This window comes from Oxyura jamaicensis, chromosome 2, assembly GCF_011077185.1.
Source record: "Oxyura jamaicensis isolate SHBP4307 breed ruddy duck chromosome 2, BPBGC_Ojam_1.0, whole genome shotgun sequence".
NCBI lineage: Eukaryota > Metazoa > Chordata > Aves > Anseriformes > Anatidae > Oxyura > Oxyura jamaicensis.
This window is the reverse complement of record NC_048894.1, coordinates 36,729,256-36,740,988: the sequence shown is the minus strand read 5'-3', so window position 1 is coordinate 36,740,988 and position 11,733 is coordinate 36,729,256. Positions and strand designations below refer to the sequence as shown.

Genomic DNA, 11,733 nt, shown 5'->3' with positions numbered 1-11,733 from the left:
GCGGCACGCGAAAAGGGGAGGGAGGGGAGCGCGGAACGCCCGGGGCAGGGGGCCTGCCGCAGCCAATAGGAACGCGCCCCCCGTGTTGTGCAGACGCCAACGTTCGCTTCCTGGAGAGCGGAGGCCCCGCCGCAATCCGTTCAGCGTCCGCTCCCTGCGATTGGACAAACCGCGCGACAGACGAGGAGCCTTCCCAATGGGCGGCTGCACTTGCTTGTCCTCGCCAATCAGAAGGCGTGCCCCGCCCACTCCGGGCCAGCACGAAGCCGGGGGGGCTGCCAGTCCTAGGCCCGCTGCCACGTCTGCGGGCCGGGCTGCGGGTAACGGCGATAACGGTCCCGGGGCGCTGAGGGGGGCGGCGGCGGGGTGGCCATGGCGGCCGTGCTGCGGGCCGTGCTGCTGGGCGCCGCCGTGCTGCGCTGCGCGGCCGCCGCGCTCATCCCCCCGGCCGAGGTGGAGGTGGAGGTGCTGCAGAAGCCGTTCCTGTGCCGGCGGCGGAGCAAGTGGGGGGACCTGCTGCTGGTGCACTACGAGGGCTTCCTGCAGAGCGACGGCGCCATGTTCCACTCCACGTAAGGCTGCGCGGGGCTCTGCGTGTGTATGCGTGTGGGGGGGTTGTGTATACCTCTATTTATTCCTCACTGGTTAAAACAGCGCTGCTCGGACCTGGGGGGGGACCCTTCCACCGTGATCCTTACAGAAAGGATCATGCCGCCTCAGCAGCTCAGGAAGGTCTGGCTTGGAAAGGGCGATGTCAGCTGTAAAGCTTTTTCTGCAGAGCAGGAGCCAAGCAGACTTTATTTATTATTTGTTTTAGCACTTGCAGGGAAGTTGGACCCAATGATCTCTGGATCATCAGGTCCCTTCCAACCCCTATAATTCTGTGATTCTGTGACATTCCTCACCTGTCCCAGAGCAGACAAATCCACATATCAGAGCAGCAGTGATGTAAGGAGGAGGAAGAGCCAGCAACTCAGGGAGCCTGCTGAGAGCCTGCGAAGACTTGCTAATGTTGCTTTTCCTGTAAAACAATCGAGTGTCAATAGTGTGGGAAGTGGGGAAATGAACAAGTACCTGCAGGCTATGTCTGAAATCTGTTTTTGTGGAACCCATTTAAATAAAAAATGTTTTGCATGTTCACGGATATAAACTAAAATCTCACTAATTTTCTCTTGTAGTTAACCTGCCTCTCTAAATGGAGTTCTAGTGACACTTTAAGTTTTTGATGCTGACTAACTTCTGTAAGTGCTCGTATTTCTTGTTAAGCACCCTTCCTGCATGGCTGTCAATTGAGCTTTTGACTGTAGTTAAAATTCTGTGTCTGTCAGTAGAGTGAAGGCAGCCCTGGTGTACCACCTGGTTAAACTGGAAAAGGGGATTGTCTGCCTATTTGAAACTTAAATGTTTTGCATGCACTTGTTTCTCTTTTTCTAAACTATCTGCTGTGTAGTCATTTTTTCCCCAATAGCCTTTTCAGGAGAGACGTGTCTGACTCTTCTAAGCATGCTATAAGATAGATTGCAATCATAACCTTGCTGGTTTTTGATTTGCAGTTTACCAAAAATGTGCAATAGCCTCAAATGTAGATTTTTGTAGAGCAGAAATGCCTTTCTGATGAGTTTCAAAGTGGTAAAGGTGATCAGGGAAGTGAAGGTGGGGATCCAGGCTGTTCAGCATTGTCAGAAGCGCACCATGTAAATGCTGTTTTACTTCATTCCAGTTCTTAAGAAACCTTGTCATGCAAGGCATAACTTCAAAGAACATTAAACGTCTAGGTCTTTCATTTAAGAAATACCAAGGTGCCAAATAAGATTCTTCTTTTTTATTGTATAACTATGCTGTGAACATCTTCCATCTGTTCCACGTGTCTTTTATGGAACTTGCTGTTCAAAGACCAAGTGTTTTATACCATTCTTTTCCAGTCACAAGCATAACAACGGTCAACCTATGTGGTTTACACTTGGCATAAGGGAAGCTATCAAAGGCTGGGACAAAGGCTTGAAGGACATGTGTGTGGGAGAGAAGCGGAAGCTAACTATTCCACCAGCCCTTGCTTATGGAAAAGAAGGGAAAGGTAAAACACCTAAACTCCTTCCCTCGCTTTATTTGTTTTTTGTATTTTGTTGATTTACTCTTGGCCTAAGAGGTTAGCAAGCTTTCAAGCTTCTGTTAGTGCCGTGTTCAGTGGTGCTCAGCTTTATTTTATTTTTATTCAGTAACTTGAAGTGCTTACTTAGGTATCTCTTTCGCTGTTGCATCTGTGTTTGTGTTAACACTTCATGAATGTGCATGTGCAAGCCTCATTCTTGTTTGTGGGTTTCTTTTGAACCCAGAAGAACTCGCAGTACTGCTACCTATCCTCTCATGTTCTCAGCTGATACAGTGAAAACTCACTGTTTATTTCTCCATAAAGGGATGCTTTATTCTTTCCCTCTTCCAGACATTTTTCGTTATGCCTGTTACCCAAAATGAGATGCGGGAACATTGGCAGCCATGCTGACATCTACTGAAAATGTACTGAATGCTGTACAGATGGATAAAAACATGGCTTGAAATGTTTTCTGTCAGTAGTGCACAGGCTGAGAGTATTTAGGATTTTTTCCTTTCCAACGTTTCTGGACCCCTCTTTTAATGGGAAGGTCAGGTCTGGGATCTGCAGTTAAATGACTGTCAGTTTGAATGATGCAGGACGGTTACTTTTTCTGTTTTACTCAGGGCACTACCGTAAATTTTTCCACAAAAAGCTACTAAATGCTGCAGAGCTCACCTAGTAATTACAGCCCTAATTGCCTTGTTTAATATGTACAGTGCTACAAGCCTTCAAAGACTTCTAAGCCTCACCTATGGCTTTAATACAAGAAGGCTGAATGAGTAAACACTGCTAGCTGCTGTAAGGAATGATGTATTTTAGGAAAAAAAAAAAAGTATTTGAACATAATTATGTTGCTATTTTCAAACGATGACAGAAGGACTCCATTTTCCTCATACTTTGCTCTGAACACACATGATTTCACTAGCCTCCCACCTGGTGCCTTGCCTGCCGTCTGCCCTGAAGGATGAGTCAGATGCCTTATTCTGTAACGCTCAGAAAAAATTACCTGAGTTCCAAACCCTGCACAAGCCACTGTGGTCTGCAGTTCCAGAAGTTTCTGCATATTTATTCTTCCTAGAAATCTATAATCTTGCTTGGTGCTGCAGCTCAGGGTATGTTTAACACCACATCCAGAATAGGGAGGATTAGTTTTCTCCCTGTCATCTCAGGTTATGTGGATATTGTTGGGGTGCTTCCATTCACTATAGGAATACAGAGACCTTAAATAGTACTAAATATGAGAGGAGCAAAGTCGTGTGCATCTAAAGTTGCATGTGCACTGCAGGGGCTGCTCAAGATCTGGGCTATAGTCTGAAATATTTGCACTTATCATTGTCACAGGTGCTTACCCATTTCAGTTCAAAATGCAGGATGCCTTGGAAGCGGTGGGATTAGCAGAATGTTTCTCTGAGACATATGGCTTCTGTGTGGCACTGAATGCGTAATTGTTTATAACTTTTCTGTATGTTTACCATTCTGGGCAGGAAAAATTCCACCTGAGAGCACGCTGATATTCAACATCGACCTTCTAGAAATTAGGAATGGACCAAGGTCTCATGAGTCATTCCAAGAAATGGATCTTAACGATGACTGGAAACTATCCAAGCAAGAGGTGAGTGGGTAACTCTTGCAAGGAAACCTACTGGGACCATGTAGGGGAAAGGAAAAGGTAAGCCAAAGGTAGTTTTACTGAAAGTTAAGCTTACAAAAGATGCACAGCTGTGCTGCAGAAGCTGAGACTTGGATTCCAGCTGAACTGCTGGATCGAGGGATTTAAAAGGGTTTCATTAGTATTAATATTCTAATAGAAGGCTTTGCAATGTAGAACACGTGAGCTCTCAATAGTTAAACTTGGTAAAAAATCATCTGACATTGTTAAAAACATTGCTCACCATTAGTGACTAGCTTGGTGTAAATAACTGTTCCAGCGGACTTTTTAAAAGCTGCCTCAAATCTATTTGCCATTCAAAGCTTTGAGATTTGCAGAAATAAGTCCTTATTAATGTAGTTCCCCTTAGAGCAGCAAATGCCGAGTTTGTGGACAGATTTCTCTGTTTGGGGTGGCTGTTTACACCTGCTGGGTTCTCAATGTGCTAAGGTGTGAAAAAGTTGTTTTGGTCTTTGACCAATTGGTACTTGCTAATTTCTGCCTAGCAACTCATACCTTATTGAATATACAACAGATGACAGGCTTTCTTGGCACACTTCTCAGTCAGATACTGTAAAGCTATGGCAACTGGTTCGCTAGTTTTATCTTCTCTGAGAGTCTTTCATCACTGAACATGGCTGCAGAACCAGTCAGACAAGGATTATTCTGTCAGTGGCATAGGAAGCAAGGTATCTGTTAATAGTCTAATGCTATCATTCCAAGCATAATGGCCCTCTGTAATGCACCAGTAATAAGTTTTCTTGTAAGCTTAAAGACTTTAACTCTCACCCTTTACCTTACAGGTGAAAATTTACTTGAAGAAAGAATTTGAAAAACATGGAGCGGTTGTAAATGACACGCAGCACGACGCTTTGGTTGAAGACATATTTGATAAAGAGGATGAAGACAGTGATGGGTTTATATCTGCAAGGGAATTCACGTACAAGCATGATGAGCTGTAGGAAGGGATGATATAATTTTTTTGACACAAATGGCAGTGACTTAGACTGTCTGGATCTCTTGTCATCTTGATTCTGTGTTTTGGAATTGACAGCTGCCGTTGGCAAAAAACAAAACAAAACAAAAAAAAACAACACTTTGTATCAAAAGAGAATTTCTGTTTATGTAAAAATGATTTGAAGTATTTGTAAGTATGAAAATGTACTTTTGTGCAGCAAAGATTTGTACATTCCATGTTTTTTTAAATTTTGTATTAACTTATTTTTTAGAAATGAAACCAGATTTCCACTTTGCAAAAATCTTGAAAATCAAAATCCAGTTCAGTGCCTTTCTGTGACTTGTTTGTGCATTGAGATCACTTTCAGTGACTTCTATATACAAATTCTACTCTGTGGCTTAATTACTTTTAACCTTCCTTCTCGTGTGTCAGTGCTTGAAAAGCAGTGTGCTGATCTTGCTTTTTTCTGCAGATTTTGAAAAGCTATACTAGAAAGCATCCACGTCTCCTAACACAGCTGAGAAACTGATGCAAAGCTGAATGAGAATAGCTGTCCTGTGCTGCTTCTGCTTTTCTCAAGGGAGAGAGTTATCAACCATGTCAATAATTGCCTGTTTTTTTTCATTATGTGAACAAAGTAGGAGTTAAATGTCACTTTTTAAAAAAATTTCAGTATCAGGAACATTCTAGGAAACAACTGCAGTTTGGAAAACAGCAAGTTATGCTGCACTGCAGGGGTGGTGTCCTTTATGTGCATACATACACGTGTTAATTTTGAAACTCAGTGCTTGTGTTCACACAAAGATAATCCTTGTCCTCAAGTTTTGAGGGAGATCTAAATCAAAATGGGGAAAAACTTCAGTGTTGCAACACTTTCAGAAGAGAAAGAGCATGCTAAATTGAGGGTTGCTATGCCCTGAAGAAAGCTGCATTGCTTGCCTGCTTTGCTACTGACTGAATTACGAACTTGTCTCATCTTTGCACCTTTGCTGTATTGTCACAAGTAGCACAGAAATTGAATTTCAAGTAATAAAGTGAAATTTTGAGGCATGAGGTAAACACTACAGTGCTGCATCTTCATATGGGTGGAGACAAAGAGGATTGCAACTACGTCTGCTTTTGTTGAACCCTCTCTGGTGAGGAAGAAGCTTAGCCATCATCCAAGGGTTCCTAAATGCGAGGGTGAGGTATCTCTTGGAAGGAATTAAACTGTATTCTCACACCTCTAAATGTGGGTTTATAGACACTGTACTTCGTTTAAAAAATTGCCCAAGGCTAAAGAGGGACAAAGGCAAATCCAGTTACACAAAATCAACACTGATGGATTGTGCTAGTGCCAAGTGGGGCTCTGCCTTCCAGGTTCTTGATGCACTAGATGAGCTAGTTGTTCTCCCTGCCACCTAGTGTTGCAAGTAAGCATTAGAAGACTGCTTTATTAGACAGAGTTAAGCTGTATATGGGCATCAAGGATTGCTGTAAACAGTCATTGTTCTTCTGGGGAAAAAAAAACTAAGTGAAGGTATGCAGGAGTGAAATTTTTGTGTTCTTCAAGCATCTGTCATTTTGTGGCCAATGACCTACACGATGTGGAGTTGTGGTCACATATTTTGGTTTCAAGACCTCATACATGTTCTTCCCTCCACTGTGCCATCTAGTCTTAAATCCATTTATAATTTTTCTTCCACAGCGTTCTATGGCCATGAGTTTCACAGTAGGACAATGTAGGATAGTGCTTCCCTTTGTTTTTATGCTCATTGCTTGTCCTCGTTCCCGTGAGGAAATAATGAGTAAGCATTCCTTATTTATGTCTTCTTACCAGTCTTATCTTTGCAAATAACATTTTCTTCTTTTTTTTTTTTTTTTCCTCATCACTCTGGAAAATTCAGCTTGCCTAACATTGTATGTGAGCTGGGTGTCTTGATTTCTTCTAAAGTCGCTAGAGCACTAGGCATTTGGGAGCAACTCATCACACTTAGATTGTTCACGTTGTGTCAGGATAGATGCCTTATCAAGCAGGGGTACCTGTCTTTCTCCATTAGCTACGTGGGGAGCCTAGACAATTACTGCAGCTGAGGCCAAGGATGGCTAATGGGATATGAAGGTGGCCCTTAAGACAGTCTTGCTTAGATCACAGGAATGGCTGGTAACAACCCACCAAATCGCAAATGCTGTGTATGCTCTGCTGGGGAGAGCAGAACTGAGGCTTGGATTGGGTCTGCAATGTTTAGCATGTTCTCTGAACATCTGGCTGGGGAATTAAAGCATACAAACATGAAATAAAACTTGCCCCTGATCACCAGCCAAATACTTAAAAGTCAAGCATTTTTTAATGGGTGCTAGTGTGCCTCTTCAGTGAGGACCAAGTGTTTCCTTGGTATTAAATAGGAGTTGGGAGGCAGAGAATACTGTGAAATGTGTATCATCTTAGATTTTTAAAGTATTTCGTAAAAATGGCTTTCAGTAAACATGTACCATAGGCAGTTTGTTAATACCGGCAGACTATTAAAGCTGCAAACTGAAATGCCCTATTTGGTGTTTGCAGATATATGGCAGAGTGGATGAGGTTTGATTTTACTGCTTTTCATGGTGGCTGTGGTACATTTTCTGAAATTGAGCTAAAACAAACTTTCAAAACTGCAGAATTAGCAGCAGATTTGAGAAGCCACTGCAACTTTATTACCATTTGCTATCATTCAAGTCCTTCTGTGAAGATGATGTTTTTTTTTTAGGTGGAAATATCACTGCCTGTCTTACTCTCAGCTGCATCTGCTTGTTAATCCACAGGGCATATTGCTGCAGTACCAGCAGGAGCCAGCTAGCTACCTGCAGGAGAGCAGAGGCAAGCAGCTGCCTGCCCTATGAGGGAGGAGGAATATTGGAGCTTCAGTGGCACTCAGCAACATTTAGACTGGCTTGTTTGTGAAATGCAAGGTATATTTCCACGAAGAAACAAACCCTCAATGCTTGTCTGTAAAATGCAGTACTTGAAAAAGTGGAGATGGCTCAAAACAGTGTTGTGAGCATGTACTGGATTGTTCTTCCTCCTAAAGTTTATAGCCTCCTTCACACATTTCTTGTTTTATGGTTACCTAGGAAAATACACACTGATGATTTTTAGAATGGCAGCCTGTCATTCAGAGCTACTACCTAGCAATTACAGGAGTTGCTGCCTTCTGTAGGTACAGAAGCAGTCGAAGCAGCCGTCAGAGCTCATCTTATCTGAAAATCCTCGCAATGCAGTGACACAAGAAGGCTTTTGGCAAAGCTTCAGGAACGCTGTTTACAGTTTGAGATATTTTCTAAAGCTTTCTTCTTTGAGATCAACTGACAAGGCAAACAGTGCTGAAGCTATAGGAACTGCTTTATTCAGTTCTAACTCTGCTTTTCAGTACCTCGTGTCCTTGTGCTGTCAGCAACATTCCCAGTATCGAGGTGTTCTGGTTTATAACGAGGTCATAAAATTGCAGTGTTAAGTACACACTGAACAAACTGCTATCGTAGCTTCTCGTCCATGACACTTAGAACTGAAATGATCCATGGCATGTTTTTCGAGTATTTCAACGCAAAAATAGATGGTACAGGTCAGCCTTTAAATTACAACTGTCTTTGTAATACTTGCTTCCCCAAACCACAAAAGCTCTGCCATTAGATAGGAGGATGTCTAATCCTCCAGAAATCCCAGTTTCAGGTGGCAGGTGAGTATCAGCAGGATGGAGAGAGCTCACTGCTTTGGGACGTTTCTGGGGAAAGCAGCAAAATTAGGGGAAATACGCCAAAAGATGGTGGAAGTATGCAGAGCGATGCGAGAAATGCAGAAGGTTTTGTTTCCTCAGTCTTTTTGGCATCTGCTTCCTTGGCAGAAAGAATACTAGCAGCCACTGATGCAGGTAGTGGAAATTATAAGGCTGGTTCCTGATCTGGCTTTGGTTAGAAATCACTGCTTCAGACAATTTCCGTGTGGATTCTACTGTTATAACAAAGCTAAATTCACACTTCCAAGGACCATTAAAGAACAGAACTCAGAACAGTTACGCTGAGTTTGATGTCTTCTTAAAAATACATCAGCCTCATCATAGAGCTTTTGAAAAAAAAAAAAAAAAAAAGCAATCAACCCCCCCACCCAATAATAATAATAATAATAAAATAATAATAATAAAACAGCCCTGACTCCTTAATCCTTAACACTGAATCATTTTTGGTAACAGGAAATAAACACGCAACAACCAGAACCTACTTAGTTTTGTGTAATCCTGGATAATTTTAGCCTCTCCTGAAAGTTAATCATAATGCTTACATTCTGCGTCCTAGTTTTCTTCTGGCATGTAGAAAAAACAACTGTGACAAAATAATGATCTTCCTTTAGCTGTCCTGCTTCTGTTTTTTATGTTTGTGCTTGATTATGTCAACAGTTTAACTCCATAAATGTAACTGAGAAGCTCAGCAGGAAGCTCTGTATCTGTTACAGGGACAAGAACCTTCACAGTCAGCTTTCCCGACCTGCAGGGGATTCAGATGGGAGTCACCTCTGGCATCACATTTTTTCCTTCTGGGAGTTTGAGTTCCAGAAGCAGCTTCTCCCCAGTTGGAAGCCCTGTGGTATTTCTGCTATCTTGACGGATATAAAAAAAAAAAATAATGCAGGAGGTTGGTTTAGGTGAGAAATTTGCTGCGAATAGGTATGATCATTTGAAGCTTAAGCATGTCAGGTAAATAATTTTGTGCACGGTTTCTGAATACCATGGCTCTGAAGGCTTGCTTCTAAGACTTTCTGTCTTGCTATTTACTAAATGAAATCCCTTTCAAAATGTTATTAGGAACACATTATGGATGTGAGAGCAATTTTTAGTATGTGTTCTGTGTATTCCTTAGCTCTGTCTGTCTCATTTCCCACAAAGGGGCTACAAGGGCTGAACTGAGACATAAGGGGCAGCAGGGGGAAATCATGTTCTGGAGCTTTTACTATCTGTGTGTACTGCTGGTAGGATTGTATGTGTTGAACACAGGTTTGTTGTGCTTGCTTTTTTCCCCTTATAACTACTCAGCATCTCCACTAGGTAAACAATGAACAAAGCCACTACTAAAATAGTAGGCTCTGCCTGCTGAAATCTGGTGTATCAAGCTCTTCAGAGCTTCCCAAATCCCAGTTATGCTTTCCTCTAATTTAAAAATTCTGAGCTGGATGCTAACTACCACTAAGAGCTGCTCTTTGTGTTAGATGCAATGCTTCTAATTTCTAGTTTGTCGTGACCTGCTTAAGGAGATTAAATGACACAGGATAATTGATTCCTCATCTGAGAGTCTGACTGAAAGCATTAAGTCAGTCTTGTCCTCTTACATTTTATTGGCACTGAAATTTCTTTAAAGCAGCCGATGCTTTCTCTTCTGCTTCTTTCCCTGGCTAATAAACGAGGTAATACCCATTTCTTTTGCATGTTTAGCCTGCCAGCTCTCTGGAAGTAAATAGCACAGCTTAGCTCTGGTCTCTAATCCGTTGGGATGTTTTTAGAGAACAGGTTTTCATCCCATAAATGCAAAGTAAAATGTTATTAGTGACTCTGTGCCCACATCCTGCTATAGCTGACCTGGGCTCACCGTGACACCCTTTTATAGCCCCAAGGGCTGTGTGAAGGCAACCTTAACCTTGCACCTTGCTTTTTGAGCAGGCAGCTGTGGGAGAGCAGCACGGAGATGTGTCGATGTCTATGGACAACCAGAGTGCCATCAGCCAGGCCCCTGCTATCACACTGCTGCCCCTGGTGAAGCTAAGTGCAGGCTTGGAGAAAACACCAGGGGCTATTGCGGTGGGGAGAAATGGGAGAGAAGTTAAGAAAGGGAGGGGAATGGCTCTCTGCACCATCCAATTTTTCTTGGCTGAGAGCCACAGCCAGTGTAAGGAAGTTTAAAAACTCCTGGGTAAATCTCCTGTTACCTACCATTTTCCAGTCACACACTGTGGGCCAGGCCACTTGTATAGCTGGGAGCTCTTTCCTCAGAAAGAAACACTCAGTCACGGATATTTTTAAACTATATTTTTCCCATCCTTTTGCAAGTGCTGCAACCAAAAGAATGTCTTTGGTTTCCTTTGTTTTCACTTGAATTTGGAGCGTTTCTGTTACCAGAGGTCCCTTCCTACCTGCAGCTATTGACTGGTATGAGCTGCAGAAACCCATCCCGAGCCTCCCAGACACGACATGCCCTGTTTGCAGCCCCCAGCATCTGAGGTGCACGCGATGGTGAACAGAGGCTGCTGCCACACGCTTCGCTCCTAAGTGTGCTCAGCAGACCTGTTGCTGTGGTAACTCCTGGAAGCCTGTAACCTCCTCTGAATGAGCGCTCTTTGCATTGCACCAGATGGCTGGTACATCACCGAGTGGCATTTTCTGTCCCTTTTATTACTGTCCAATCTTTCCGCTAAGTGCTGTGATTTAATTTGCAGCAATTTACGCAGAGATTATTCGGACATGACACACTAAGACACAATATAAAGCTGTTTTGGATACCATGCAGTCGCTTCAATAAATTCCTCCATCACCTGCATAACGCCACAACTGTTTTTATCTTATGCCTTGATGTTTAAGCTGTTGCAATTTTACGAATAATGCTAAACTTGGACAAACGATGTGCTTGAATTTTAATACAATTTTAATAAGGGTAACTATATAGCACATGGTTATAACTATATAGCACGTTTCTTGCAGAGGGAAGTGAGACCACTTTTCCAGTTCACTGCTCTGCTACAAGCATTTCTGCACAGGCAGCACAGTAACAATGAAAGCATATATCAGGATTAAGCAGGATCATTTCATAAAAAATGCTGTTGTATGTCTATTTTTTTTTTTTTAATATAACTGGCTTCTTTTCTCAGAACGACAGATTTCCTTCCACCTACCTCAACTATTTACTTAGTTGAGAGTTCGTTGTTATAGATGCTGTTGTAACACACTAAAAAAAAAAACAAACCTACAGGTCCATACCACAGACTTTATAAGCCAATGACAATAAATATGTCCTGTGATACCTTTCAGAGTTATGAAA

General features: G+C 42.5%; 1 protein-coding gene across 1 annotated transcript; it reads left to right on the top strand.

Moving 5' to 3' along the window:
• Positions 1 to 252: 252 nt before the first annotated feature.
• FKBP14 (FKBP prolyl isomerase 14) lies at positions 253 to 5,952 on the top strand. Its single transcript, XM_035317504.1, has 4 exons — positions 253 to 572; positions 1,923 to 2,074; positions 3,577 to 3,704; positions 4,544 to 5,952. Exons 1-4 carry the CDS (start codon positions 373 to 375, stop codon positions 4,700 to 4,702), a joined length of 639 nt encoding a protein of 212 aa, XP_035173395.1. The 5' UTR covers positions 253 to 372; the 3' UTR covers positions 4,703 to 5,952.
• Positions 5,953 to 11,733: the final 5,781 nt, after the last annotated feature.

Excerpts from the sequence above, each read along its gene's own strand:
- FKBP14 (XM_035317504.1), top strand. The coding sequence starts at position 373 with ATGGCGGCCGTGCTGCGGGCCGTGCTGCTGGGCGCCGCCGTGCTGCGC. Across the intron at positions 573-1,922 it reads GGCGCCATGTTCCACTCCAC|TCACAAGCATAACAACGGTC; the intron begins GTAAGGCTGCGC and ends ATTCTTTTCCAG. Across the intron at positions 2,075-3,576 it reads TTATGGAAAAGAAGGGAAAG|GAAAAATTCCACCTGAGAGC; the intron begins GTAAAACACCTA and ends CATTCTGGGCAG.